Below are 25,818 nucleotides of genomic sequence, written 5' to 3'. Positions count from 1 at the left end.
TAGCCGCCCATAACGAGGAACTTTTTTTTTTCTTTTTGTCTGCGGCCAAGTAATTATTTCGCTGGTGTTTTTCTCGTTGCAGGCTCTTCACGAAGTGGAACCACGCATATTCACTATCGCCACATTGACAGGACACGCCTGTGTGGCTGTTGGGGGACGGTTATTCGGTAAGGATCAGCGTGTGCTTAATATGGCCTGATGTGCGAATCTGATTTCGTTATCTTATTTTTTCAGATCATACTGGACAACGGCCCCGCCCGTTCGAACGCTGTGAGTTTGCTCATGGTAGCTGCCGGGGACGAAGTCGGAGATATGTTCGAGGTGTCGACCATCCGCCGCGAGGTCAGTCTTTATTTGCTTTAGGCAGCATCGTATGTGTGCTGCGCGCCGCATGCATCTAAGTCAAGGAGTGAGCGGGGTTCGGGTCGGGGGCTCACGGTATTTCAAGGAAATGACGACGACAGGGCATACGCTGAATTAGCAAGAACTACTCAGCGGTGTCGAAGACTCGCGCACGGTAGACGGGCTTCACCGGCTTCGGTAACACAGAGTGAGTTTATTGCAGGAGAGGTAGAGGCAGTAAACGATGGAAAATTGCAACTGTCGCTTACAGCAGATACAAACGGATGCACTCACTCCGTCTCGGATATGTCATCGCATACCCGCAGGGACAAGGTGCCCCGGTGGCCAACTCTGACAAAATCTTCTAGCAAAGTTCGGACCACTACAAAAGGAGCGGAGCCGGTGCTTCCGTTCCTACGGTGCCGGAAGGAAATCAGTGGTAGTCTTTAATGATAGTCTGCCCTTTAGCGTACTCATTAGCCAGTCGCGTGGTACCACGGGGATGGCGCGCAAGGCACGGGCCGCAAGGGAGCTAGCACCGACGTGACGAAGCCGCTGGCCAAGATGGTCGCCCTGAAAACTGGGATAGGACCAACTACGTGTGAAAAGAGGGCATGTGGGCCGAGAAGGTCCTCGCAGGGTGGTGGAGCTTGTATGGGGCCCGTTCGATTGAGCCTGCACATTATGAACCAGTTCATAGAACAGTGCCGGTTCCGCCATTCTGGAAAAAAAAAAAAAACTGCGCAACCAGACCTTCGCTTTTTCCGTCTGCTCCTGCACCTCCTCGACCATATGTGCAGGCGAAGCTGTGAACTCGTCGTGCACTCGCCGGCGAATCCAATGGCGCAGCTTAGGTGCCGCGACGTGCGCTGCGGAAATGAATGGCGAAGTACTGCGCCACGTGAGCTTGCTCTCGCGGTGCGGGCGAATCGAATGAACCCATGGCTTGTATCCGCGACATTGGAGACAGGCTTGCCAAACGTTCTAACTTTCCGTGCTTTCTGTTCGAAGGTATGTCGTGGTTACGCGTGGGCGTCCTGCTCCGTTGATTGAAACGACATTCTCTTTGGCTCTCTGTGATGTGTCCCTGCGCAGGACTACGCGTTCGTGCGGGGCCCGTCCGAGTACGAGGACCTGCTGCAGTGCAACAGCGAGCCGTCCTCCCGCACCCCACGAGGCCACCAGATGCCCGCCGCTTTCCTCGTCAGGGCCTCGGGCCTGGACAAGGTCAGAGCTCTTTCGGGTCGACGCCGCGCTACGCTTAGATCTCTAGCCGAACTCGTGACGAATTTATTTCGGGCTAGACGCTAGTTTAAACCCACAAGTGTACGTACTTCTGTACGGGGCGTATACGAAGTACAGAGTGCAGACACGTTGTGCCTTACATGATAGTCCTACCTGATGGCGGGTCACAAGTCGCTGGGAAACAATGGTGATGTTCGGCGCCTAATTATTACTGCGTTATTCAGCTGGTTTTATGAAACATTTACTGTCCGGTGCTTCCTTTTCTCCAGAGGCCTTTCCTGGTGCCAGAAACCGAATTAATTGAAACGTTTAAAAAATACTTTCCCCTTTTTTGCGCAAATTTACGCAAGGCTTGGAAAGGTTGAAAATTTACGCGCAAGCAAAAAAATTAACGAATGCATATTACTGCTACCCTCATTAGATTTTATCGTTCATGTTATATCGCTTACCGTCAAATGAACTTCGGGATAATGATGCGAATATGATAAGAACAGCAAGAAAATGGTTTGCATTTCTAACAAGCTCAGACATTCGATTATTTATTTATTTATTTATTTATTTATTTATTTATTTATTTATTTATTTATTTATTTATTTATTTATTTATTTATTTATTTATTTATTTATTTATTTATTTATTTATTTATTTATTTATTTATTTATTTATTTATTTATTTATTTATTTATTTATTTATTTATTTATTTATTTATTTATTTATTTATTTATTTATTTATTTATTTATTTATTTATTTATTTATTTATTTATTTATTTATTTATTTATTTATTTATTTATTTATTTATTTATTTATTTATTTATTTTTATTTATTTATTTATTTATTTATTTATTTATTTATTTATTTATTTATTTATTTATTTATTTATTTATTTATTTATTTATTTATTTATTTATTTATTTATTTATTTATTTATTTATTTATTTATTTATTTATTTATTTATTTATTTATTTATTTATTTATTTATTTATTTATTTATTTATTTATTTATTTATTTATTTATTTATTTATTTATTTATTTATTTATTTATTTAAACACTCTGCAAGCCCATTGAAGGACCCAAGCAGGAAGGGCATCAGAAACACACTATAGGCTTAGCACAGTGACGGAAATAGATTTAACGCATATACAGAAATGCATAGAAGTCGCACTGGAATGCCATTCAAACATCCGATTGTTCAAGAAAGTGAAGAGTAGTTACAGTCGATTCAGTTAGTTTATTCCAGTCTGGAACTGTGCGCGGGAAAAAGCAATAATTAAAAATGTTGTTCCGACACTGTATACGTGGTCAGAGATTCAAGGTACCTATGTCGTGATAGTGGGGCAACCAGTTAGTGGTTAAACGAGTTCAACAGGTCGAAGTGAAAGTTTGTCATTTTCAAGCAGGAATATAAACTTTAACCTTTGCATATGATGGCGTGCTTGAAGCTGCAAATGTTTGATGCGTGTTTGTTCCAGCTAAGGTTATTTTTGTTAGAGTGACGCCGAGGAATTTATACTCGGAAACTTCAACTAAAGGTTGTGACGGTAGGTTGTGTGGAAAGAACGTTCTTACATTCTGTTAGTTATTTTCACGAAAACAGATTTTTCGGCATTTGGCTTCATTGCCCATTTCTCGCACCATGCCTGAACATAATGAAGGTTTGTATTCAGTATTTGCTGATCTTCGGGGCATGTTATTTGATTGTATAACGTACAGTCATCAGCAAACAATTTCATTTTTACGGGATACGTTTACAAGATCGCTTATATACTAACAATAAAAATAAAGAGGGGCTAATACTGTACACCTCAAACAAGGACTAAACGGAGAGACAAGGCACGTGGATGCGCTCACAAGACGAACACACATAGCGCGTTGTGTGCTCTCTCTCTCTCTCTCTCTCTCTCTCTCTCTCTCTCTCTCTCTCTCTCTCTCTCTCTCTCTCTCTCTCTCTCTCTCTCTCTCTCTCTCTCTCTCTCTCTCTCTCTCTCTCTCTCTCTCTCTGCGCGCGCGAGCTTACCTGTCGTTCTTGTTGAAGCTGCCATCGTTTTATTTTCAGTACGCTAGTGAGCAGTATAGGCTATTCTCATGTTACAGTGGCGATGAGTATGTCATGACGTGTACGAATGTACAGGTGCCATCAGAAGTAACTGGAGCACGGGAGCTGTGGCCGAACCGCACAGGAGAGCCGTGCAGCTGCACCCGGCGGTAAACGAAAGGAGCAGAACACGCATTCGCGCCTGCCGACGGTGACAGCCCCTCCATACTTCTCAACCGACTTTTTTAAACGCGGCTTTGAACATTATTCGCAACTACTGCGATGGCGCTGATAGCAGACCCACTCAAAAATATTAGGAAAGAAAAATTGTCACCTCAGATCCCCGCGATTGCGGCGCTTCTCAAGCAGCTCTCAAGCGCTGAGTGAGCGACGCTGCCAGATACCGCCTCTGCTATCAGCGCCATCGCTGAGACTAGTATGCTGCGAATAATGCTCGAAGCCGCGTTTAAAAAAGTGGGTTGAGAAGTATGGAGGGGCTATCACCGACGACAGGCGCGCATGCGTGTTATGCTCCTTTCGTTTACCGCCGGTGCAGCTACACGGCGCTCCTGTGCGGTTCGGCCACAGCTCCCGTGCTCCAGTTACTTCTGACGGCACCTGTACGTACGGCGGACACATTTGCTTGGAGTCAGGCAAACACCATATTCACGACGATTAAACAAGTCCAAGTTGTAGTTTTTACTATCAAGGGGAACAAATTGATGCATGCTTGGCTGCAGCAAAAAATCAAATTCTGGCGTACGCACTCCACAAAATCATTCCACCACATATTCAATCCCGCTTCTCTGCTACCATCGCCGCGTTGGCCACGGTTAAGACGCTGCCCTAGTACGAACGAGGTCGGGCGCTGTATTCACCCCGTATGTACGAACTTTCAGTGTATGTGGCAAATTACACCCAGTAGTTTCAGTTGTTTGTCAACTCGCAGCCCATCCCACTCCAAATGCGATAGATAGTCTTTCATGGGCTACTAGACAGGAAAGTTTTAGTCCGTGTCACTAGTGTCACTCCACTACTCCACTACTGACTCTCACTACTGGGTTATTCACCAACTGGGAATTGGTGGGAAGTGGTTGGTGAGGGAGGGACACATGCGGGAGGAGAGGATGAAAAAAGGTAGTGGAAGATGTCAGGGATAAGCGGGAGGGGGAGGAGGGGGAATGGGTGAATGAAAAGGTGGAGCGGGATAGGAAGGGGAATGGGAGGAACGGGAAGATATGAGAGGAGGAGAGAGAGATGGTATGTGGAAAGGGAGGTATGGAAGAAGGCTACAGCATGAGAGGGAAAGGAAGAGAGTGGAATAAAACATGGGGAGAGAGTGCGTGGAGGAGAACGTAGAGTGGAGGAGGGGAAACGGAGAGAAGACAGAGGGGAAGGTAATGCAAGGAGTGAGGAGGGAAGTGGATTTGGGTTCGACGGAGAAGGGTATTGGAGGCCATTTGGGCATCGCACATTGACCCGATGTTTGCTGGTAAGGCGTCGGTCACACGTAATCCGAATGTTGTGGGTTCGGTCCACTTTATTGTTTTCCTTGGAAGGTTTTAACAATTTCCATTCCCCCCCCCCCCCCCCCCCCTAACAAAAAAAAAAATGGCGAGCAACTTATTGTACGCTCCCCTTTACTGCCGGAATCATGCTGTGCTGTGTGCACACCCTCGAAAGCATGCTTGTAACTTTTGTTCTTGTTTCCCCACAGCACGGTCTGGATTCCGCGCAGCCGCTGTGCTACTCGCACATCGACATCGCCGCCAGCTCGGGTCCGTACCCCGGAGTGCCGACGGGTGCCCCGATCGCAGCCCTTACGCAGGCCTTCCTCCAGGAGGGAGGGCGCTAGCTGCGCGGGCACTGATTGCTGCGTGGCAGCTCTGCCTTCTTCCCGCCATTCTGTCGGACGGCTTTCTTCTTCTTACTTTTTCTGACTGCATGCAGGCCAGATGACGAGATGAGATTCTTCTGCAGGAAATGAAGTCCAAGATGTGTAGCTCTTTATCTAATTTAGGTCTTTAATGTATTCACTTAAGACAAGGGCATGTAACGGTGCATTTCGACGAGAGGTCCATTGTTGCGTGCTGCTGCTTATTCTGTATTTTTATTTTTTATGCCTGGAAATATATTGGGTGTTACTCTTGCAATAAAAGCTTTAAAGGAAATCTTCAGAGTGAACATTGTGCCTCCAGAATGTAAGTTTGTTTTAGAGCCCTATACTCGTCATATGCGGCAACAAAAATGCTCTGCGCAGCTAATGACTGACGAACTAAAAATACAATTTCGGTAGATTGCTCTAAATCCGCAAAGCCCCCAAGTGCATGGAATGCTTCATGTATAAATTTCGTTAGGTTGGCTGCATTGATTTGGGGAAAATTTAAGTCGTAGGGATGAGTGGGGGAAGCGAAATGAGAGGCGTAGATATATAGTTCGCGCAACTTTAATTTTGGTGCAATTCGAGTTTGGGATTTTCGGCATAAGTAGTGTGCACAACATGTTTCGGTGCAAGTCGGGTTAGGTGTTCCTGCAGATAGCACTGGCATATGGTAGCTGCAGTAACTAGTGTGTACGCCACGCAGCGAATGTGCATGGTACAAGTTCCCTAGCAAACACATCTATGGTGCGGCCGTTCCGTGCTGCAGGAGCTGTGGGATTAGAAGGCTTGCGGCGGTAAGAAGCGCCTAGTGTGGAACCAGTGGCTAGATATGTCCTGTAGATTTACGCTAAAATCCTAGCTATAACCACGAGTACGTTGCAGTGTACATCAGTTCCTCTTCGAGGCGTCCCTTCAAGGCAAAGATGTGCATAAAGTGTTGATCATCAACGCTGGCTTGAAGATAGGCTTGTTTGACAACGCTACTCTGTTGGTAGTGTACTGGCCCGCCCGAGGGTTCAACACAACTCGGGGTTGTCAACGAAACGACAAGGTGCCCAATCAGCTATTTATAGCCCAATGTGCCAAACTGGCTACTGATAGCCAAATCTGGCAGCGATCGTCCTTCGCGGCAAACCCCGACGCTGCTGACGCCTTCTGTTGGAAAATCACCACCGCGCCGACATCAACTCTATTGGAAATGACCGTGCTACCCTTAGGCATAAAGCCCCTCATGGACGAACCCATTCCCATGGCAGGACTCGTTATTTTGCTGTCCTCTATCAAGGAGGCTCCTCTTACCACCTACCACCTAGTCTTCTCCTGCCCGCATCACCCAACCCCCCTTGACTCCCCCACCCTTGAGCAGTGGGAGTTCGCTCTGACCAGCTCGGCACCGGAGAAGCAACTCGCCCTGGTGAACCGAGCTCTGGAATCGGCGCGGGCTCGCGGACTCCCGGATATGGGAGGCTGACCATTTCCCCTTTCCTTTCTCCTCAAGCTCAAATAAATGTTTTTACCACCACCATCATCAAGGAGGCCACGTTCAGGGTACATCAGTTACGCAACCCTTTCGCGTCATGGGTGAAAACAAAAAGATGGGCATTCTAGGCATCTTCAATCGCTATTTGGAGGCTGTCCGTCTAGAGGCACGGTGGGAACACGCTTGCGTTGTGCCATTTTGAAACGAGGCAAAGTAGTCACTTCCCTCCGTGTTACCGACTTTCAGCCAGCCTTACCGTCCTCACATGCTCCTTATAGTTCCGTCCGTAAATTCATGGAGAAAATCCCGGGCCGTCGCCACTAACGTAAAACCTCGGGAGGGGGGAAGCATGCGCCTTGGCATTTTTGCCAACGGAAATGAAACCATTGGGAGGTAGAGGTATACAATTTTTCTGTAAAAGTCTCTCGTCTTTGAAGCACGAAGCTCTCTAGCGCGAGGCGTAAACGAATGTCCCGGTGTTTTTTTTTTTTTTTAGTACGCGTTACGTTCAAGCGCGAGGCGTAAACGAGTTTCCCGGTGTTTTAGTGCCGTGACTAGATGAGACGACGATTGCGACGACGACAGGAGACGCCAACAGTCCCAGCCCCCAAGGGGCTTCGTCCCTAAAATGGTGCTCCATGACGCGTACCGGGACCTGACCGTTTCAAACTTGTACCTGCCACAAATGTCTGGCTTCCGCAAGGGGTGCAGAAGCATCGACAAATAGCATCAAGCCAGAACTCCGTGTAACATCACAATTTCTGTGTTTGTTGCCATGAAATCGTTCAAGTCTCGGGGGCCACATGTGTGCATAGATCTCTGATAACGTCTCTAGTGTGGGCGTACGTCACGGACAGCGGTGATCCCTTCGTAGGGATCCTCGTTTGATGTAATCCGCTGTTGCAAGTTGCAACTCCCCTCACACGAGGTCTGCCCCCCCCATTTGGAATTTTTGAACGAAATAAGTAGTTTGCAGTTCAAGCTCCTATGCAGCACATTTATATAGCCCAAAATAGCGCACGTTCGCATTTTGTGTGCTACTTCAATATGTATGCTGAACGTGTCGCGCGCGGATAACCTTCACACAAATGGTCCTCTCACGATTAACGCCACATCTTGATGACATTAATGCTAACCCCCATAACATGTTCGGCTTTCGACGCCACTTCAGCACCAACGACATTCATCTCCAACTCCGCCAGCACCTACTATCGAGCCTACGCCTACGAGACACTTCCGCTATACTAGCCGTACACCTCACTAAGGCCTTTAAAAGTGTCAGCCATCACGCAATTCTCGACAACCTCAACTCTTTGCAAGTCAGGCAGCGCTGCTAAGGTTACGTACGACCTTTTCTCACGGACCGCACAGAAAATCTCCAACTTTGTCCTTTAATATCCTCGTAATTTCAACTACGTGCTAAAGGCACTTCGAAGGGCTTAATACTCGCCCCCACTCTTTTCAATACGGCCTTAATATCCCTTGCCCGCGCTCCGCTCCAAATACCCACACGACACAAATCTTTGTACACTGACGACATCACAGTATGGATATCACGAGGTAGCGACGCTCATATCCAACACACTCCAAACAGCGGTCACAACAATCACCGCGACAGCACTGACAGCAGGACTATCTTGCTCCCCAACAAATCACAACTCATTCTACTCCCACCCACCCACCGACCTAAAAATGGAGCCATAACATCCAAGTCGCTTGTGTCGGGCTCTGCCATAGCACTTGCAAACCAGACTAAAATACTAGGGCTCACTATCCAACATAATAGACTCAACACTCACACCATCCGCCTAAAACTCACGCAGACCAAATATAAGGACTGGACTCCTACGGCGCGTCACCGCGCGAGGTCGTGGCCCTCAGGAGTCAGATCGCCTCAAGATCACCAGCGCCCTTATCACCCCACACATCACGTACTCCCTACTACACCTCGCCATCATCCCGCCCCGAACTGATACGAACCGATACCATACAACGCGCACTATATCGCCGTACGCTACAGCGACACCCCAGCGTTGCTTCTGACGCTCTCCTCCACACGGGCACCTTTACACACCATCCTCAAGAAGCCCACCGACAGGCCCAACCACCCCGCCTTCCATAACCCACACCGGTAGACCCGTCCTATCCTCCCTCAAAATAAAATTAACCCGCCCATCCACCATTCCCCACTCCTCCTCATCCCTCGAGATGTTCTCTATCCCCCCTCCCCCCGCAACATGCACCCCATCTATCACACACACCGTCGCCCGAAGCGCGCACTATAGCATGTCACCCCTCTTGGGACTCGGTATACGTTGATGCTGCCACACAGCAACCCCGCCACACCTACCTTGTAGCAGCAGTGAACCACACTCGAATCCCCCTCAACCACCATCCCCACGAGGCGGAGGAAGCAGCCGCCACCCTCCACCCCACCCCTCCTATTAACGGACTCACAAAGGGCCATTAAAAATTTATGCAGGTGCATCGCCCCTCGCCCACAAAATTCTCTGCTTCCACGTCCCTCCTGAGCCCCCATTTCATGGACTCTCGGCCATAAGGACTTTTGCGGCGACGAGGCTGCCCGAGTTCACACAGGACACCCCGACTCCGCTTCCCAACCTCCTCCTCACTTACCTTCTGTAATATCAGCCTCCATTACAGGCTCTCACGCGCCACCTTTCCAACCCCTCTCCCCTCGCTATGCCCCCAGAATCCTCACTCTGGAGGCAAACCCAAACGCACTCCCTCCCCCCTCGAGACATCCTCAGCCACATATCAACATCCCTCTTCCCCACCCCCGCTTGCCCACACTGCGGGGACTACGAACGTATACCCCCGTGCCATCTGGCACTGCCACGCCCTGCTTCCTCTTGCCCTACCCAATCTTCCCGACTCCTGGCTGTCTGCCCTCGCACGCTCGGACGCCCAGTCCCAGTGCGCCCTGGTCGACAGGGTTCGGGCCCACAGAGCTGCCCTTCCGCGGCTTAACAGTCCCTACTAAGCCTGGCCAGGAATAAAACGCTTCTCTCTCTCTCTCTCTCTCTCTCTCTCTCTCTCTCTCTCTCTCTCTCTCTCATTCGATAGAAAAACTGCTCCCCTAGATGAGGTATTTGATTAGGTAGCAAATCAATGTGCTAAAGTTTAATAAGTTGAACACAATATCAAGAAACTAGATCTGTAGAATAAGAACTAGATGGGTGAAGAAATAAGTGATTTCCTCGGTTCCTATTTTTCCTGTCAGCTTAATTAATTTCCCCGGTAGCGTGTTTCCAAACGCTTCGCTGCACAGCGCCTCACGTGAAATGTGTGTTGTCACTGCGCGTGCTATTCTATTGAACTGCTGCTAAGACGATCCTGCCGTTCGGGCTGTGTGGCTTCGAGATAGAGTTCTGGGTATTTGCACTGACGGCCTGGGTTCGAGCCTCAGCGGGCGTACTTTAACATTTTATTGCAATTTTTTTTCCAAACTCAACTCCTTTGTTTATCGCAGAACTCAATTCTTCGTTTTACTTTTGTTTTAAATAGTGATTTGGTGTCCTTTGGGTCGCTTTGGGTTCGGGGCGCAGCCTATGACCTCGTGCAATTAACGTTCTGTATCGCGTGAAGACACATGTCACGTGGGCCGCTGTGCAGCGAAGCCCGCTTCCCGGTCAGTGCCAACAAAAATGCCGGGAGGGAGAATTTTCCGGAATTAGTTTAATGTTGTTTACGATTATTTGCGCCAGAGAGGCGAAGGACAACGTTTAAATAAGGTCTGAACAAAGGTTTTTAGACGAGAAAAGGATCGGCATGGAAATGCCACGAACGGGCTTCCCCCATCGAATTACGCAAGCTGTACGCAGCGGCCCCTCAAGTTTGTTGACTGAATTAATTTGAAAGGCGACATAGAATTAGTCGCAGTAGTTGGTATGTATAAATGCCTGAAAGCGTTCGATATACGAGGAGGGAAAGCCATCCGTACAAGCGCGACCGGCGGGCTGGTTCTTTGAGCGAGAAACAAAGCTTGACGGATTTATCGCGCAATGGTGACGTTAGAGCCCTCACAACGGCTAACAAAAGTTAGGCGCCCACCTACGCAGCACGCTCTTCACGAGCACGAATAGTTTAGTGACGGAGGCAAACAAAGGCCCGTTTAACCTTCGCTCGTTCGGGGGCGACACGCTTGCACAAGCTCGGCCCCGCCACGTGGCTTCCCGGAATGGAAATGCACTAAATCCCGTATACACTGTGCCGTCGGTGTCACTGAACGCCGGATGCGCTCGATCCGGCTTCGGATATACGGTATTCTGTTCTCGCCTCAATTAGTACTGCCTGCCAGTTTCCGGTGGAACATGTCCCTGCTACAGCGACTCCTACGCGCAGTGTTTCGGGTCAAAGTGACCGTGTACCCCTTGCCTATTTTTCGAATACGGCCGCTTCAAGTAGACGCATCCGCGAACACAGAATGGCTATTTATTTCGGAGCGCGGATGGCCTGAGAACCGTGCCCGCGGAGCGTCCACGACATTTCGAGGCACGTAGTATAAACGCATGAGGGTGGGTTGTGGACTGTTATGACTTTTCTGTCTTGCCGATCCCGATTACACTGTGCATGGCCAGTTTCAATAAAATAAAGTCAGGCGGAATGCAATAGGCTCTAATGGCTCTAACAGGCTCTAATAGGCTCAGCTCTAATAGAATGTAATAAGTTTGTTCTGGGTGGTTGCGTCTTGGCTAGGATGGAGGTTCGATATTGGGTGAAACTTGAGCCCTTTTCGTCGAAATGTTTCGGGTCAACTTGTGTGCATATCACACAGGCGTCTTGGTGGAAGATAGGAGGACCATTTGCAAAAAAATGTTAGGAACGTATCGATACGCTGCTCCATAGCCCAATGCTACAAAATTATAGAAACATGTAAAAACTTACCAGAAACATTAAGGAGTGATCCTGTCCTTCAAAAGTGGACAGCCAGCGAAGGTGTTGGGAATAAAAATATTTAGTAACTATACACAATGTACAAATTAACATTATAAAGCACTGAAGAATCTTCACAACGTACCATTAAAAGAGCTTGGTCGCTAACGTCTTTAAAAGTTACTCAGCACGGCGGATGACGCCGTCGCGAACAGACTATACTTTGGAGTTATCGAGCCGCTCGTTGTACGCCCTCTGTATCCGGTTCCTTCTTGCTACGCCTGCTGTAGGAAGACCACTGTAGTCTTGCCGACTGGTGGTGTCCACGCGACTGGCGACTGGCTGTGCACGTGTTCGTGGGGAGGCCTTAAAGCGTTCGTGTTTCAAGTGTTCACGTGGTCTTTCACGGTAGGGTAATGAAGAGGTATCCTCTTTGACCTTGAGTGGCTATGCAGCGTTCATTATAGTGGCTTGTTTTCCTAAACGTGGCGTACCTAGCCAACATTGTCTCCTGCAGCAGATCAGAGGAAGTATTCATCAACAAGCTATGCGCAGGTGCCGCCTACACTCCTCACATTACCCAGAAATAGACAAGATGCCCCAACACACACCCACGATGCCCCTACCGCAACACTGACGTCAAATAAGATGCCCACCACCTAGTGTGGACGTGCCCACACTATTCCAAGCATCACCCAGAGAGGCTAACAAACATTAATCCCAACACCCTACAACATGAAGCACATACTGGATTAGACGGATCTTTATTACGAACAATAGCCGCTTTCGCAGTTAAAGAGTGGTCTGGCGCGAGTAGTCTAACTGGGGCAGACCCCGGTGAAGACTTTCAGGCCCCCATAACACGAGTCCCCTCTTTGAATACGGTCTTTGATTCGTAATCCCCTTCCTTCGATGCCTCTCCCCACCGTACAGCACACGCCCTCCTTGCTCCAATAAAAGATCAAATCAATCAATCAATCAATCAATCAATCAATCAATCAATCAATCAACCAATCAATCAATCTAAATGCGCAAGCCTTTCAATGTGGATTCAACGATAAAACCCGTCCGTCTGTCTGTAATACTTCGTGCATGTGTACCACTTTCGCCGCGTACGAAAATGCTATCAATAAAAAACGCTAGGGCCTTCGTACTTTTATATCAGACTCCTTACATTTCTCCTAAAATTCTCTTTCCAGCAATGCACTTGAGTATGCTAGTGAAGTCGACTTTAAAAAGGGCCCGGCGTTTTGTAGGGACACATGGGGTTTACGGAGGTATTTAATAACATTCCCTACCAACCTCCTGTTTAGGTATCAGACTGCTTCTGCGGCACTTGAAAATATGTCTCACCAGCAATACATGGGATTAGTTACGTACTCAACTTCGAACAGGCTGAGCGTTTTAGCATTTATTCGATTATTCCCACTTAAGAGTTTCTCTCTATATATATTTTTAAATTTTCTTACTCTCTGAAAACACTTGAGCAGCTGCGTCGCGTTCACTCTCCTATTTGTCGTTTTTTTTTTGTTTTCTTTCTCTTTGGGCTTTGGCGCCAGTCCACTTCTTTCTGCACATGGACGACCCAAAAAATCCCGACCGTCGAAAAGCCAACAGCTTCGCTGTAAAATGAAGGTTGTTTTACTAAGGTAATGGCGAGTTGCAACCTTCCAGCGAGGTGATGTGCCGCTTGGTTATTCTTGATAATCTCGCTTTCCTTTTACTCGTTTAGTTTCGCCACCAGCTTGGGCGCAACGAATGCTCGCTGGATTGACGTCGTTTATGCTATTGTTCAGCTTGACGAGCACGACACTGAGCACTGATAAAACGGTTCAAGTGCTCGGACCGTCCATTCTCTGTAAAACCACTCGAGACGCTTAATGCTGTACACTGGACAGGTAAGGCCACATACGCCGGAACCCGGCCATACATACGCTACCACCCCTCTATACTGTCGTCATCCGTGAATCCTGTGCAATTACTGCGTTCTCCGTTGGCCCAAGAAGCAGCTGCTGTGCCTAGCCAGTGTGGACAATGATCCAGCCGCTTCAAGTTCCGGAGTAGTCGCAGTGCTGAGGCAACAGTAGAGAAAAAAATTCGGCGCCCTTCCACGGTGTGAAGAAGGATGACCAGCGAAGCTGTAATGCGCAACGTTGCATTCGTGTTATCGGCTAATTGTCACCTAATTTGTCTCCGGATAGTCCAGGTCAAACAACAGTTACAGCAGTTTACTGCAACCATACTCGCTGCGTCGATGTCCATGTATTGGCAGCAGACGGGAATTATCTAGCGCTTACGACTTTACTGGGAACTAACTATAGTTACGATAAGTAAATGAAACTCGGCGTAATGGTAGAGTCGTCTTAGCAGCTAATTTACATACAACTTGTTTTGGGACACGTTCGATAACACGAGTTAAAGCCGTTTTCTGTAATCACACTCCCTCCATAGATGGCCATGCTTCTTTGCGCAGCACGCAATGTGAAAAAGTCAGCTTGCAAGGGCCAAGCTTACACCTATCCCCTTAAAGTCGGCTTCACCTTCAAACACAACAGCATCGCTGGGAAAACATTATTCCAGGGGCAATATATAAACCGTCCTGTACCAAAATATTAAGGCCCTAGGACTTGTTTCATTTTTATACGAATTTTTTTCTATACCGGGAACCGGTTTTTGCGCGGCGGAGAGCAGCTCCTTCGTTTAAAAAATTAAAGCCGTCCCACTCAATATGAAAGCTGTCGGAAGTGCAGAGCAGTGATTCGCCATAACGGGCTGTGGCGCCGTTCATCCGCTCACTGCTACCGCCCACTACGCTCTTCGCCCCCCTGTCTCACTCCTCTCTTGATCAATTGAACGGAGGCTTTCCAATGCGACAATGCCACTCGAATGTCCCGTCTTCGCAATGCACGCTCCCCCCCCTGCCGGGAACAGCGCGAGCGGGATCTCGCGCGTGCCGGCGCCTTACTGCGCAGTTTGGAACGTGTCGTTCTTGGCGGCCACTTTTTCCGCTTACCATCCTAAAAACGAATCAACGGGCGCTCCTAACTAAATGGACGCGGGGGCTGCTGGTTATACCCACAGATTTTGCTTCAAATGTACATGCAGTTTTCTTTGCGCTAAACAACGGGGAGATGTACGACAAGAGCCAGCGGTTCAGGAGTTTCGAATGGTTATGAATATACAAACCGCTAGGTTTTTCGAAGCCTCTTGTGTCGCGCCGTTACGGTACGCTGTGGGGCTCTGCTTGGATCCGTCATCTCGTTGCGCCGCCTGATTCCGGCAGTCGCGTGTGACAGCGAGCTACGACAAGGCGAGCCCCTAATGCTCTGCACTTAAAAACGGTAGCCGAAGACGCGCTTGCTAAGCTCCGGCCGGCAGTGCTGGGGGAACGTTGCCATAGGGACCCTCTTTCTTTTTACTTGCGCGGAACTCGTTCGCTCAATGACCTTGACTGACAGGCGAAAGACAAGACGACAGGCACCTAACGCTCTTCCGTTAAAAATTCACCTGCGATTATGGTACCAGGTAATGAAAATTTTCAGTGCAATGTTTCGGTGCTTTGATTTTGCGGTATGTAAAGGTCAATGAATTTTAGAGACATGCATGCATATATGTACAATTACAGGCCACTCTGCCGCCATTTCTTAGTCGCCCCTGACGGCGGCGGCCAGGAGATGGCACTCATGCAGTGCTGTTTCCAAATATGGAACGTCGGACGCGTTCACAGCACCCCTGACGGATACGGTCATCGGCAAATGGACTGCGGCCTTCGGCGGCATTCGAGCCCATTTCGAGCAACTTGCCCACAGTGAGAGCTCTCCTCCGCGGGCACCCGTTCTACCCACGTGCAGTCACGTTCACCATTCTGGCACTGTGCCGGGTTAGCGGCGTGATCAGCGCACATGTACCTGCAGCGCCAGTGACCGGGCTTCAAATCACACACGAACCCAAATGTGTTTTATTCACCTTGTCTTTGCAGCGGCAGCCGTGTTGACACCATCCATGTTGACGTCATCAACTGCAGTCGCTTTCCGCGCTTAATAAACCATATAAGGCTTTCGCTTTAAATTAAACCAAACCGCCCCAGCAATTGTGGAGGCTTTCGTGAAACTACCGCGGCGAGTTGAGGTGTGACGTTTCCTATTCTCTGTTGCTCTTCACAGCTCTCGTTTCAAGGATTTCTCCGCAATCGCAGGGACGGACGGCCACTGGAATGAAAGCAACGGCACATCACACGGGACAGAGAATAAAAGGCAATCAGTTACGCTGCTGCTTTCATTGTACCTCATGTACTAACCAGCCCAAGTTTGAACTCTTTTGAGCCATCCAATCACCTGCCCCTTCTCAGCGAATCTCTTGTTCTATCCCAATCGTGCTTTACTCTGGTGTCGCGTGGTTATGTCTAGCTATCGCTTACTTCGCCCCTCTCTCGGTAAACAGCGGTAAACGACAGCAGTTATGCCACCGAAGATGGTTTTACGGTGAAACGCCAGCAGAAAACTGGTGTTTTTCTGGTGGAGGCGAAAAGCAAAAAGGCCCGTGTGTACGAGATTTCGGCGCACGTTCAAGATCCCCAGGGGGTCGAAATTAATCCGGAGCCCTCCGCTACGGCGCGCCTCATCGCCGGCGTTGCGTCGGCGCGTTAAACCCTACAATCAATCAAATCAGTCAAACTGGCGTACTGCGACTGTCACCGTGGCGTGCACACCACCTCTTTCCACGCACACATTCGCGGTTCTCACATGTGGTGCTCGGACAATCAACAGGCTCCCGGGCGTTGCTCACTCGAAGCAGGCCACGTGGAGCTAGCCACGGGCGGTGTGGTTCCCTGCCATGCCAGTTCATGCCCGTTTGTGATTGAGCAGGAAGAAACCGTGGAAGGAACGGTTATGGGACTTGTACGAGCGTAGGCACAGGAAACAAATTCCACCCCATTACAGGCATAAAAAAAATTCAAATATTGATGAAAACTTTCACCCTTCCGTAATTGGTGAAATGCCGAAAAACCCCGTCTTACTGACCGTCGACGTTAAATAATCCAGTGGAGTACGTATAGGATTTCACTTCGGGCGAAGAGAGGAAACTCACAAAAGGAAAAAGGGGGAATGCATGACAAGGAGACAAAAAGATATCTTTAAAGTGTAAACAACAAATTACTGCACTAAAAAAAGACAACGATAATTTCGGAATGAAGTGGACGTGTTCCGCATGACCTCCTCATTGTGCTCTTTTCCTGCTTTCTTTTCTGGGGTACGACAAAATGGCCGATCGTCATGGCGAGAGGAGACATCAAAGTCGTTCAACCTTGCAGCACTTGTGACAGAAAAACAATTACCGGTAGTCATTATTTGACGATATACAGTCAGTGCCGTCGTGCATTCTCCCCTTAACGAAACCATTTTTTTTTTCCGAGGGGAAGGGGGCGGCAGCTGTGCCAGTCGCATACCAGTGAAAGAAAGGATGTACTAACTCAATTTCCAGCCCCTAGGCGGCCCAGCCAATAGTAGGCCAGCGACATCAGTGTACTTGCCAAATTTCCAGGCACAGCGGCTTGCGATTCCTCAACAAAACCAGGAGCGAATCCTGATACGTTCTTACGCATCAGTACGAGTAATCTTCAGACGCACTAACTATAAGTAAATTAACGTATTAACGAGGCACAAGTGACGTCTTCTACCCTGTTCATCTTAAGAAATTTCTAAAATTTACAACATTTTGCACGAACATTTCGCTGAGTAATCGTTAGATGCAGAAAATAATTCTGCAACCATCAGGATCTTCGAAAACACGCCAAGGAGAGACGTATTTAACTTCGTTAGGAGTAAAATTTAGAAAAATCCGGATCTCTTTTTATACATTTCTACTAGCCAAGTTTAGATGCCCAAAAAGAGACATGTTATATCTTCAAGCGTCTAAGACATATTGAGGGGTCTGTGAGAATGCCGTTACGGCTCTTCATGCCCGTAAGATTGGAATTTGGAAATATGGCGTATCACTGAGCGTCTACGCCAGGAGATAAATCTACTGGTTTAATTTCATGTCTCCAGGCCCAGCTGTTCAGACTGGGAAATGATGGCGATGAGTGAGCAAGGTCAGTCACTCAGCAAGTCAGACAAGCCTACTTATCGCTTAGTAAAGATTTATGCCTGGCTCAAAGCAAGACTTTGTCCTTCCTAAGGAAGTACTCAAGGGTTTTTTTTTTTTTTGGTGCATTTTACTTTTGAAGAGCTTTGGAAAGGACTAGTTGACTTTCACTCACTGCAAAGACTGCCAAAGAGTAATGGCAAAAACAAGGATTGGAAGAAGCACCACGACCACTCTAGGAGCATATGCTCCTGCAACTTGTATGTATTGCGCTCTAGCTGTGCGCAGTGTTTTTTTTTTTATTTCCAGTCATTCTTTTCTTACCATCTGCTAGCGGAATTGTTATACCTTTCGCTTTTTATATACGTCCTATAATTGCCGAGTTTTGCGCCTGCTCACGGTACCATTGCCATTATCGCCTCTGCGTAGGAATAAAACGGTGCGGTCCACGAAAAACGGCGCACGACGAAGTTCGACAACGGTAGCGTGAGCCGCGCCAAACGCGGCAGTGGGCCAACCCAAAAGGCTCACACGGCGAACGATGCTCTTTCCATACCGAGTTGGACCCGAACTCTCACAACTTATGCGCAGCCTGTACAGAAAGCCACGCGCTCCGTTCTTCGTATTTCAATGCATCTTGATAGTAGATCTAATTTGGACCGAAATTCGAATTCCATTTGAAGGTACAGCACGCCGAGGTAACACAGATTATGAGACGCGCCGCAGCGGAGGGCTTCGAATTAATGCAGATCACGTGGGGCTTCGCAACGCGCATCTCACGACCCGCGGACGGACCTGTTCTGCCTCCACTAAATCCGGTCACCACCCGATGCTTCGAACGTACGACTGTGCGCGTAGCAGCCACCACGTACCGTCGAAGCAAGCTGCACAAAGAGACGGCATTTTTACTACGACCAGCTTCAGCGCTTGCACACGGAATCGTGCCAATAACAGCGAGATGGACAAGGTATACATGAAGTGGACGTAGACGCACACGTCGCGTCTACGTCCACTGCTAGTAACTCGTTCAGTTTGCTGTTCTCGGCGAGCTTCTGTAGCGACTCGTCCAACGATTTGCTTGCACAAGGGCAAACGAAGCATCCGACTGCAGTTTTTGTACGAGAGGCTACTGCTATACTGGACGTAAAGCCAGCGCTTTGAGTCAAATAGTTATAGCACAGCAGCGACACTCCTATTCATACAAGTTCAAATCACTGTTTTATGCGAAGCAACACCCGAGTCGACGAGGCGCGCTGCAGTGAAGGCAAACAGGTTCATTTAGAGTACTTGGGACTCTACAAAGCACGCCTAAATCTAGGCCAAACGCGCGATTTTGCTTTTACACTCTATAATAAAAACACCGCCGGAAGTTGAATCTGCCACCCAGTGGTCAGCAAGGCATAACGCCTTGGCAATAATAATAACAATGATCATAATAATAATAAAACACTCGAGTGTCGTGGCACAGATTGAGGAACACGATTTATTTATTTCTCTCGAAAAAGAAAGGTGTAGAAAAGTGGACGCAATTTTTATATAACACCCTAGAGATTCACATTTTTGTCATTTTTGTCCCTACGCGTCGCAGCAAATAAGTTACTACCGCGGCGTCATTGGTCCCTGATGGCCAACGCCAAACACCTATAGTTCCCACCGGCGCGAATGCCCAGAATTCCTGGCGTGACGGCTACGGCGGTCAGTCGTGTTTGTCTTCTTTGCCCTAACCAGATAAATTGTGACCTTAGAACTTTCGGCACAGGAGGTCCTCGAAGTAGCACGCTGATCACAGCTGGTCTGCTATACACTTTTTTTTTTACATAAAAAGTGAAAAAAAAAAAAGCCGCATTGCTTCCTATTACAAACCAAAAAAGATAGATGCAACCAAAGCGCAACTCCTTGCTGCCTTTTTTTTCTTCTCTCGTAGAAGTCTACAGCGTCATTTCGTCAGCTCTGCTAGCGAATCGGAACACCATGTATTGGCTGTGGCATGCATGCACCCAATTACGAATAGACCGCACTTGAATCAAAATTCTCTTGACAGGTCATTGTACTTCTGAATAAAAACTCACTGGACATTTCTGCAGAATTTAGGGCAGACCACGCAGCTACATTTTCCACACGACACGACACGACACAATATGCTACTTAACATCGAACACGCCACTTGGGGACAGGCAGGGTAAAAAGCTGCTCAAAGGCAATTTCTGTTCGCGCAATTGTAAGTCTAGACACGTACATCAGTCATAGCATGAGTGACAACGCTTAAAATTTCTTGTAAGGCATAGCGTGGAACACTCAACCTATTCGCAGTGGCAGCTCGTCTTGCGGAACACTAACGAGGCACCTAGGTCGCTCACAGCTTTTGAGGACAGTGTACGCGCAACCACTAAAAAATCGCACACGCGAGAAGTTTTACACTCAGATCTGTAAAGTCGGTGCGATGTGACCAGATCTTGTGACATTTGGCAGTTCAGTGGACGCGGGCCACGCGCCCGGATCCGCCCGCATCTTCCTGTAAACGCACAACCCGACTTCTGCGCCTTCGGCGTGCGGCGGCGACACAGGGTGGAACACACGTCGCCGCCGCCGAGCGCAACACGAGCGCTCGCGACCGTGGTCCGCAGAAACGCTTTGGAGTCTTCAAAAAAGGAACCAAGCAGAGCGCGTAAGTAGCACCCATTGCACGCAGGACAGGCCGGCCGGCAAAACACAACCACACATGCGAGCCCCCGCGGGTCACGGGAGCAGTACTCCTCACAGAGCCCACGTCCTACAGCGGCCCAACTTTTCCCACCAGAAGCGCATGTCGCTGTACGACGACGTGGCCGAGAAACGCGGGCTCTGCAGCTGCGAGCAAAGTTCGCAAAAGTTTACGTCCCACGACACAACCTGCTGGCTCTCCTTCCACTTGAAGTACGAGCTGTACGCGGTGTAATTTCGCGACAGCACACGAAGGTGTTCGGCCAGCTGCCGAGGAGACTTGAAGGCGAGCGCGTCCACGTATGACTGGGCGGGCCCGATTTGGCTGTAATTGGCGGCGCCAAACACTACAGGTACCATGTCGTATTTAAGCGCGGAGAAAAACTTCTCGGTGGCATAATCGGTGCATAGAGAGTTCTCAAAGGCAAGCATGTAAAAGTAGGTCCGCTCGAAATCGTGGTAACAGGCGTTACCTCTGGACCTCGGACACTGGTGTTCCCCACAGCTGCCGTACACGTCAACCTCCAGGTGTTTTTTCAGTTCCTTGACGTACTCTTCGCGTTTGCTGTCGGTCTGGCAGTGGCTGACCATCCAGACCGCCTCCTTCTTCTTGGACTTCCAGAGGGCCCTGCGGTCCTTCTTGGGGGAAACGGTGGAGTTCCGGGGAACGACCTTTCCGTAAGGATCGTAAATGTCGGAATCCGACCGGTACGACATCGTCCAGTTGAACATGCCATGCATGTAGCTGAAGCCTGCAAACACGGAGTACGGCGGTGGCTCCATGGACCAGAACACCCACTTCTGCGACTCGGAACGCCTCGGCGGGAGGTCGTTCATGTCCATGTCGCGCACGTGGAAGACGATGGCATCGCTGGTCTCTAGCAAGTTGCGGTCGTTGGTAACGAAGCACTTCGTGGAGCAGCCACGAGTGACGTCCTCGCCGGTCTTTTCTTTATTCAGCGAGCCATACCAAGAACCGTAGAACGAGGTCCACATCAGGATCCGCGGCGGACGGTGCGTGCCATTGGCACTACCGGAGCCGTGGAAAGGGCTGTACGACCAGTCGGCCAACTTGAAGCCGTACAACATCCGCCAAAGCTGCGGCCTGTTCTGGGTCCCCATGAAGAGGCAGAGAAACAGCACCAGGGAGACGATGACCAGGAAGACGCTTTTGGTGACCGCCGCCATGGTGCGGAGCTCGGCTTGCCAGCAACGGCACAGCACCCTGGCTCCTGCGAAAATGAAACGAAGTGCACATTGGCTCGTTAACACAGGCAGTAATGCTTATACGAGGTGCACTACTGCATCGGTTTGGGGTGAAGTACATTAGCAGGCAGTTTCTACTCCTTATTTTAAAATCCCAACTGACACTGATCATGGTCACGAATTGAAACTTTTTACTCACCTAGTGACAAACAAAAACACACATAAAGTGATCGTACTTTCCCAAATGTAATTAAATTAAACTCATGCACCCCTATGTCTAACGACGACGATGGTTGAACGCGAAGCTTTCTCGTGACGGATTCTTTGGTTGTCGTCTGAGTTTGGACTGAGTTGCGACCATGTCGAAATTGAGTAATCGGATAAACGCTGGCTTCATAACGCGAGAAACCCAGGTTCGTTTTTTTTTTCCACTTCACCCACGATCATTCATCATCGTCGTCAGAGAAAGTTGGCTTTCCTGCAGGGCATTTTGCCGTTACAGACGCCATCAGTGAGAACACTAAAGCTTCGCTTTAAAAGAGGCTTTAGAAAATCCAGACGACACCCCGAACATGACGCGCATCGCGGTGGAAGGCAACATAATAAAGTATGCTGCTCACAACTCTTTCTAGCGCGCACAGCGCCGCGTAGACGGGTGTCTTCATTTTAAGCCTTTTTGGGGAAAACTGCCGCAGCACGCATGGTTTTGCAAGATGACTACAAGACTAGGAAAGAAAAGCGCATTTTGATTTTAGCGCCTAAAAAAAAAACAGAAAAACCCCTGCGTATTCCCTCAACTTTCTTGTTGTTTCTTGTTGCGCCGAGATCACGCACGTCTTCTTTTTTCTTTTTTTTGCACATTTTCACAATAGCCATGTCACAAAATGCAGTCATTTTGCGAGCACACCTTTTCCTGCGAAGGTCGTCACGCGTGGAAATGTTTGCGAGTTCAACGACAATGACGCCTTGCATTGCATCGTAGCCTTTGAAAGGTGAACGCTGAAAAAAGAGGATCCACGAGCTTAACACTCGGCACTACTAAGCTCGCGCAACGCTCATGCCTTTACACCGGTCGCGGTGTTGCAGCTGTGAAAGCCAAGGTTTCGCAATCAGCATGCCAAGTTCTAAAGGTTTGTTGCCTGCGCACCAAGCGCCTGCACCTGCCGCCCGACCGAACTGCCACGTATTTCGCTACATCGTACAGCTAGCGCCGTGTTCCAGAGCCGTTGCCCATCTATCGATTGTTTTGACCTTGCCGACGATCATCAGATGATACAGTGGCGCTTGCTCCACACTTTTTCCGTTTGTCCCAGCCGGCGCACCAAAATGCGCACGTCGGTCAAGCCCGCTCTAACGGTCGGCCGAATTAAAATTGCGATGCCTCCTCACTCGCTGTCGCTGTTCGTAACGCTCATTTCATCGAGCACCGTAAATCGCACATGCACGCACGCACACGGAGTGTCATCTTCAGCAGTCCAAATCAGCTGTAGGGGCCGGTTTTCACGGGCGACGGTGCGTTGGCGTGTGTGCTGACGTGGCGTCGCCTTGGCAGCGCATCAACCTCGTTCTCAAACGCTTTGAAATCTGGTTCCGCGTCGCCTGCGTCTATGACCGACATCACGGGCGGATACGGCCCGCCACGTCGATGGAGGGGGCAATAAGAGTACAACTGAAGTTTTTCACCTATGTTCTTAGATTCACCGAGGAGTATCGAAAGAAAAAAAGAATTAGGCAGAACCCATACTCTGCGAAATTATCTGCGTAAATCCGACAAACACTCTAACGGTGGGTATTGGTAACTTGTAATTGGTATGTACGTCATGGGGATAAGGAAGGAGTCCGCTCTTGTTACAAACGACCCTTATCTGGCGTTTCTGAAGCGCGTTTTTGCTTCCATACCTTCCATCGCCTTCAACTCGTTATCCCCGACTGCCTTCGTCACCCCTCCACCTTCCTCGCCCCTCTATCCTCCCTGCACCTCCTCCCCACTCCCTCCCACCACCCTTCCACTTCCTCCTCACCCCTCTGCCATCCTGTTTACTTTCGCCGCGAGGCTTCACACACATAAACGGCCTTCAGTAGGCGCTGCCGACGCCGTCCCTTGGGAACTTTATCTCCTTCACTGGCGTCTTCTCGCTGGGGGATGGTGACGGCCCCTCGGGCGACTCCCGAAGCCCTTGAAGCCAAACCTCTGCCACCGGCGTCCACTGGGGCAGAACACAGGCAAGCAACGGCAAATACGTCTCCCCCAGGCCGGAACGATTCTCGCTGCGGCCGGCGCAATGCTACTCGGCCACCCTCCGCAGCGACAGGTCCTAATCGTATGGACTGCAGCCCATCTTGGAGTGAGAGAGAACGATACGGCACACGACCTCACACGAGAAATAACACGCCGCTCGAGGACCGCAGAAAGGCCGCCTTGGACAGATTCACCACCCTCCGCACAAACACTGAAATCACCCATCTATACTGGCCTGACGAAAACCTTCCCCCACCCTACCGATACCTATCTATCGAGCAGGCACATGACCACCGTGCCGTGTAAACTAAAACCTATCCCCACCCTAAAAACGTTCTGTCACTACTCCGCAGTAATTACCTCCCCTAGGTGCCCCTTCTGTAGAGCGGACGGCTCCCTGTTCCACATGGTTGGCGGATGCCCCTCTCACCCTCTCGCGCTGTTCCCCAAGATGCAAGAACACCAACTCGCCCAACTCGCCACCCTGCCCCACACCAAACCCTGTCAACTCTCCCGAGCTCTGGAAGTGCGCCCTGTCCACCTCATGCCTGTCCGACCAGCTTCAGCTGATGGAGCGTGCGGTAGCGGCTGGCAAGGCATATGGGGTCCTATACCGATGGCTCCACCAGATGAAGACTCAATTCAAATTGTACCAACAGTAAAGAAGCTCAGCGCTCTGCCTCCATGCGCCACCGCTGCGCTCATGCTGCGCCTTCGTCTTCTACCTCTCTTCTTCATCTTGAATTTAGCATGGGGTCAGTTATGCTACGGCATGTTCCAGCACCAAAGTCGCTTCGGTTCGCTTGTTGCGAAATTCCTCAAAGCTAAAGTCAAAGCATCACTTTTCCGGTATACCGGTACCACGTGGTTACGTTCATCCCCATTTGCTCCAAACTCACTTCCTCAAACGCCACAGTGCCCAGGAAGCCACTGGAATGTCAATTGATGCGCAGCGACGTGGGCCCGGTGATGGATGTAAGCAGTGTCACTGATTCAGGTCGCCAGTGGGGTACCGGCAAGTATTTTTTAATGTATTTTCCCGGAGGGCTGCTTCGGAGTCCGTGAGAATATCCAATTGACCTTGTGGCTGGCGGTGGATTTAGTGAACGATCCCTTTGATTACATAGAGCTCGCATGTCTTTGAAGACTCTGCTCACTCTATCGCAACAGATAGGTTTGTCTCGTGGATGCCCCAAACATTCCAGCAGCACTACTTTGGGAGGAAAAAGTCGTCAGTACAGATGTGTGCAGTAGCCGGGTTACACTGCAGATGCGGCCGAGTGCTTCCTGAAGGGGTCCAAATAGTGGGAGGCGCTCCTTAGAATCTATCGCTGAAATATGTTTCATTCGATGTGAACGGAGAGTCAAAGATCCATGAAAGCAGTGGGGGAAACATGCATTCTTATCAGGTATGCCCAAAGCTTGAATAAGGGTGGCTTTGTGCGTGCGTTTTAGGAAGTGTATTTTTACGTGAAGGCGATGCGTGAGGTGTATCCTTAAAGTGTCTTGCAGTCGAATCAATCTCTGAGGTACACATTCTGCTCTTGCTCTGTTTTAGACAATGAAGAGAGTTTTGGGAGCCAAACGCAGATGCTCCAACAATTCTTGCACACCGCCCGAAGTGTTCTTATTTTCTTTTAACCACGAAGCTGTTTAGAAAATCACAATTTTTCGCGTACGCAGTTAAAAATACCAAGAAATTGC

The 25,818-nt window shown here is 49.1% G+C and overlaps 2 protein-coding genes across 4 annotated transcripts in view; one reads left to right on the top strand and one right to left on the bottom strand.

Annotated features, from left to right (window-relative positions):
- The first annotated feature begins 146 nt into the window (after positions 1-146).
- Positions 147-5,798, top strand: LOC144147112 (putative aminopeptidase W07G4.4). The gene is made up of 4 exons (XM_077679190.1): positions 147-167; positions 235-342; positions 1,438-1,569; positions 5,345-5,798. The coding sequence occupies exons 2-4, from the start codon at positions 283-285 to the stop codon at positions 5,480-5,482; spliced, it is 330 nt and encodes a 109-aa protein (XP_077535316.1). The 5' UTR covers positions 147-167; positions 235-282; the 3' UTR covers positions 5,483-5,798.
- Positions 5,799-19,432: 13,634 nt separating this feature from the next.
- Positions 19,433-25,818, bottom strand: part of LOC144147086 (alpha-(1,3)-fucosyltransferase C-like) — a 45,928-nt gene continuing 39,542 nt past the window's right edge. For all 3 annotated transcript variants that reach the window (XM_077679148.1, XM_077679134.1, XM_077679138.1), the window contains exon 2: positions 19,433-21,901. In XM_077679148.1, the coding sequence (XP_077535274.1) occupies positions 20,724-21,857 (1,134 nt within the window). In that variant the 5' untranslated portion in view covers positions 21,858-21,901 and the 3' untranslated portion in view covers positions 19,433-20,723. The remainder of the gene's footprint in view (positions 21,902-25,818) is intronic.

The sequence above is a fragment of the Haemaphysalis longicornis genome, unplaced genomic scaffold (assembly GCF_048455015.1).
Source record: "Haemaphysalis longicornis isolate Haplotype H1 unplaced genomic scaffold, Haemaphysalis longicornis Haplotype H1 scaffold_1, whole genome shotgun sequence".
Classification (NCBI taxonomy): domain Eukaryota; kingdom Metazoa; phylum Arthropoda; class Arachnida; order Ixodida; family Ixodidae; genus Haemaphysalis; species Haemaphysalis longicornis.
Note: the sequence above shows the minus strand (reverse complement) of the source record. Positions and strands in the feature narration are given on the sequence as shown.

Excerpts from the sequence above, each read along its gene's own strand:
- LOC144147112 (XM_077679190.1), top strand. The coding sequence starts at position 283 with ATGGTAGCTGCCGGGGACGAAGTCGGAGATATGTTCGAGGTGTCGACC. Across the intron at positions 343-1,437 it reads TGTCGACCATCCGCCGCGAG|GACTACGCGTTCGTGCGGGG; the intron begins GTCAGTCTTTAT and ends GTCCCTGCGCAG. Across the intron at positions 1,570-5,344 it reads GGGCCTCGGGCCTGGACAAG|CACGGTCTGGATTCCGCGCA; the intron begins GTCAGAGCTCTT and ends GTTTCCCCACAG.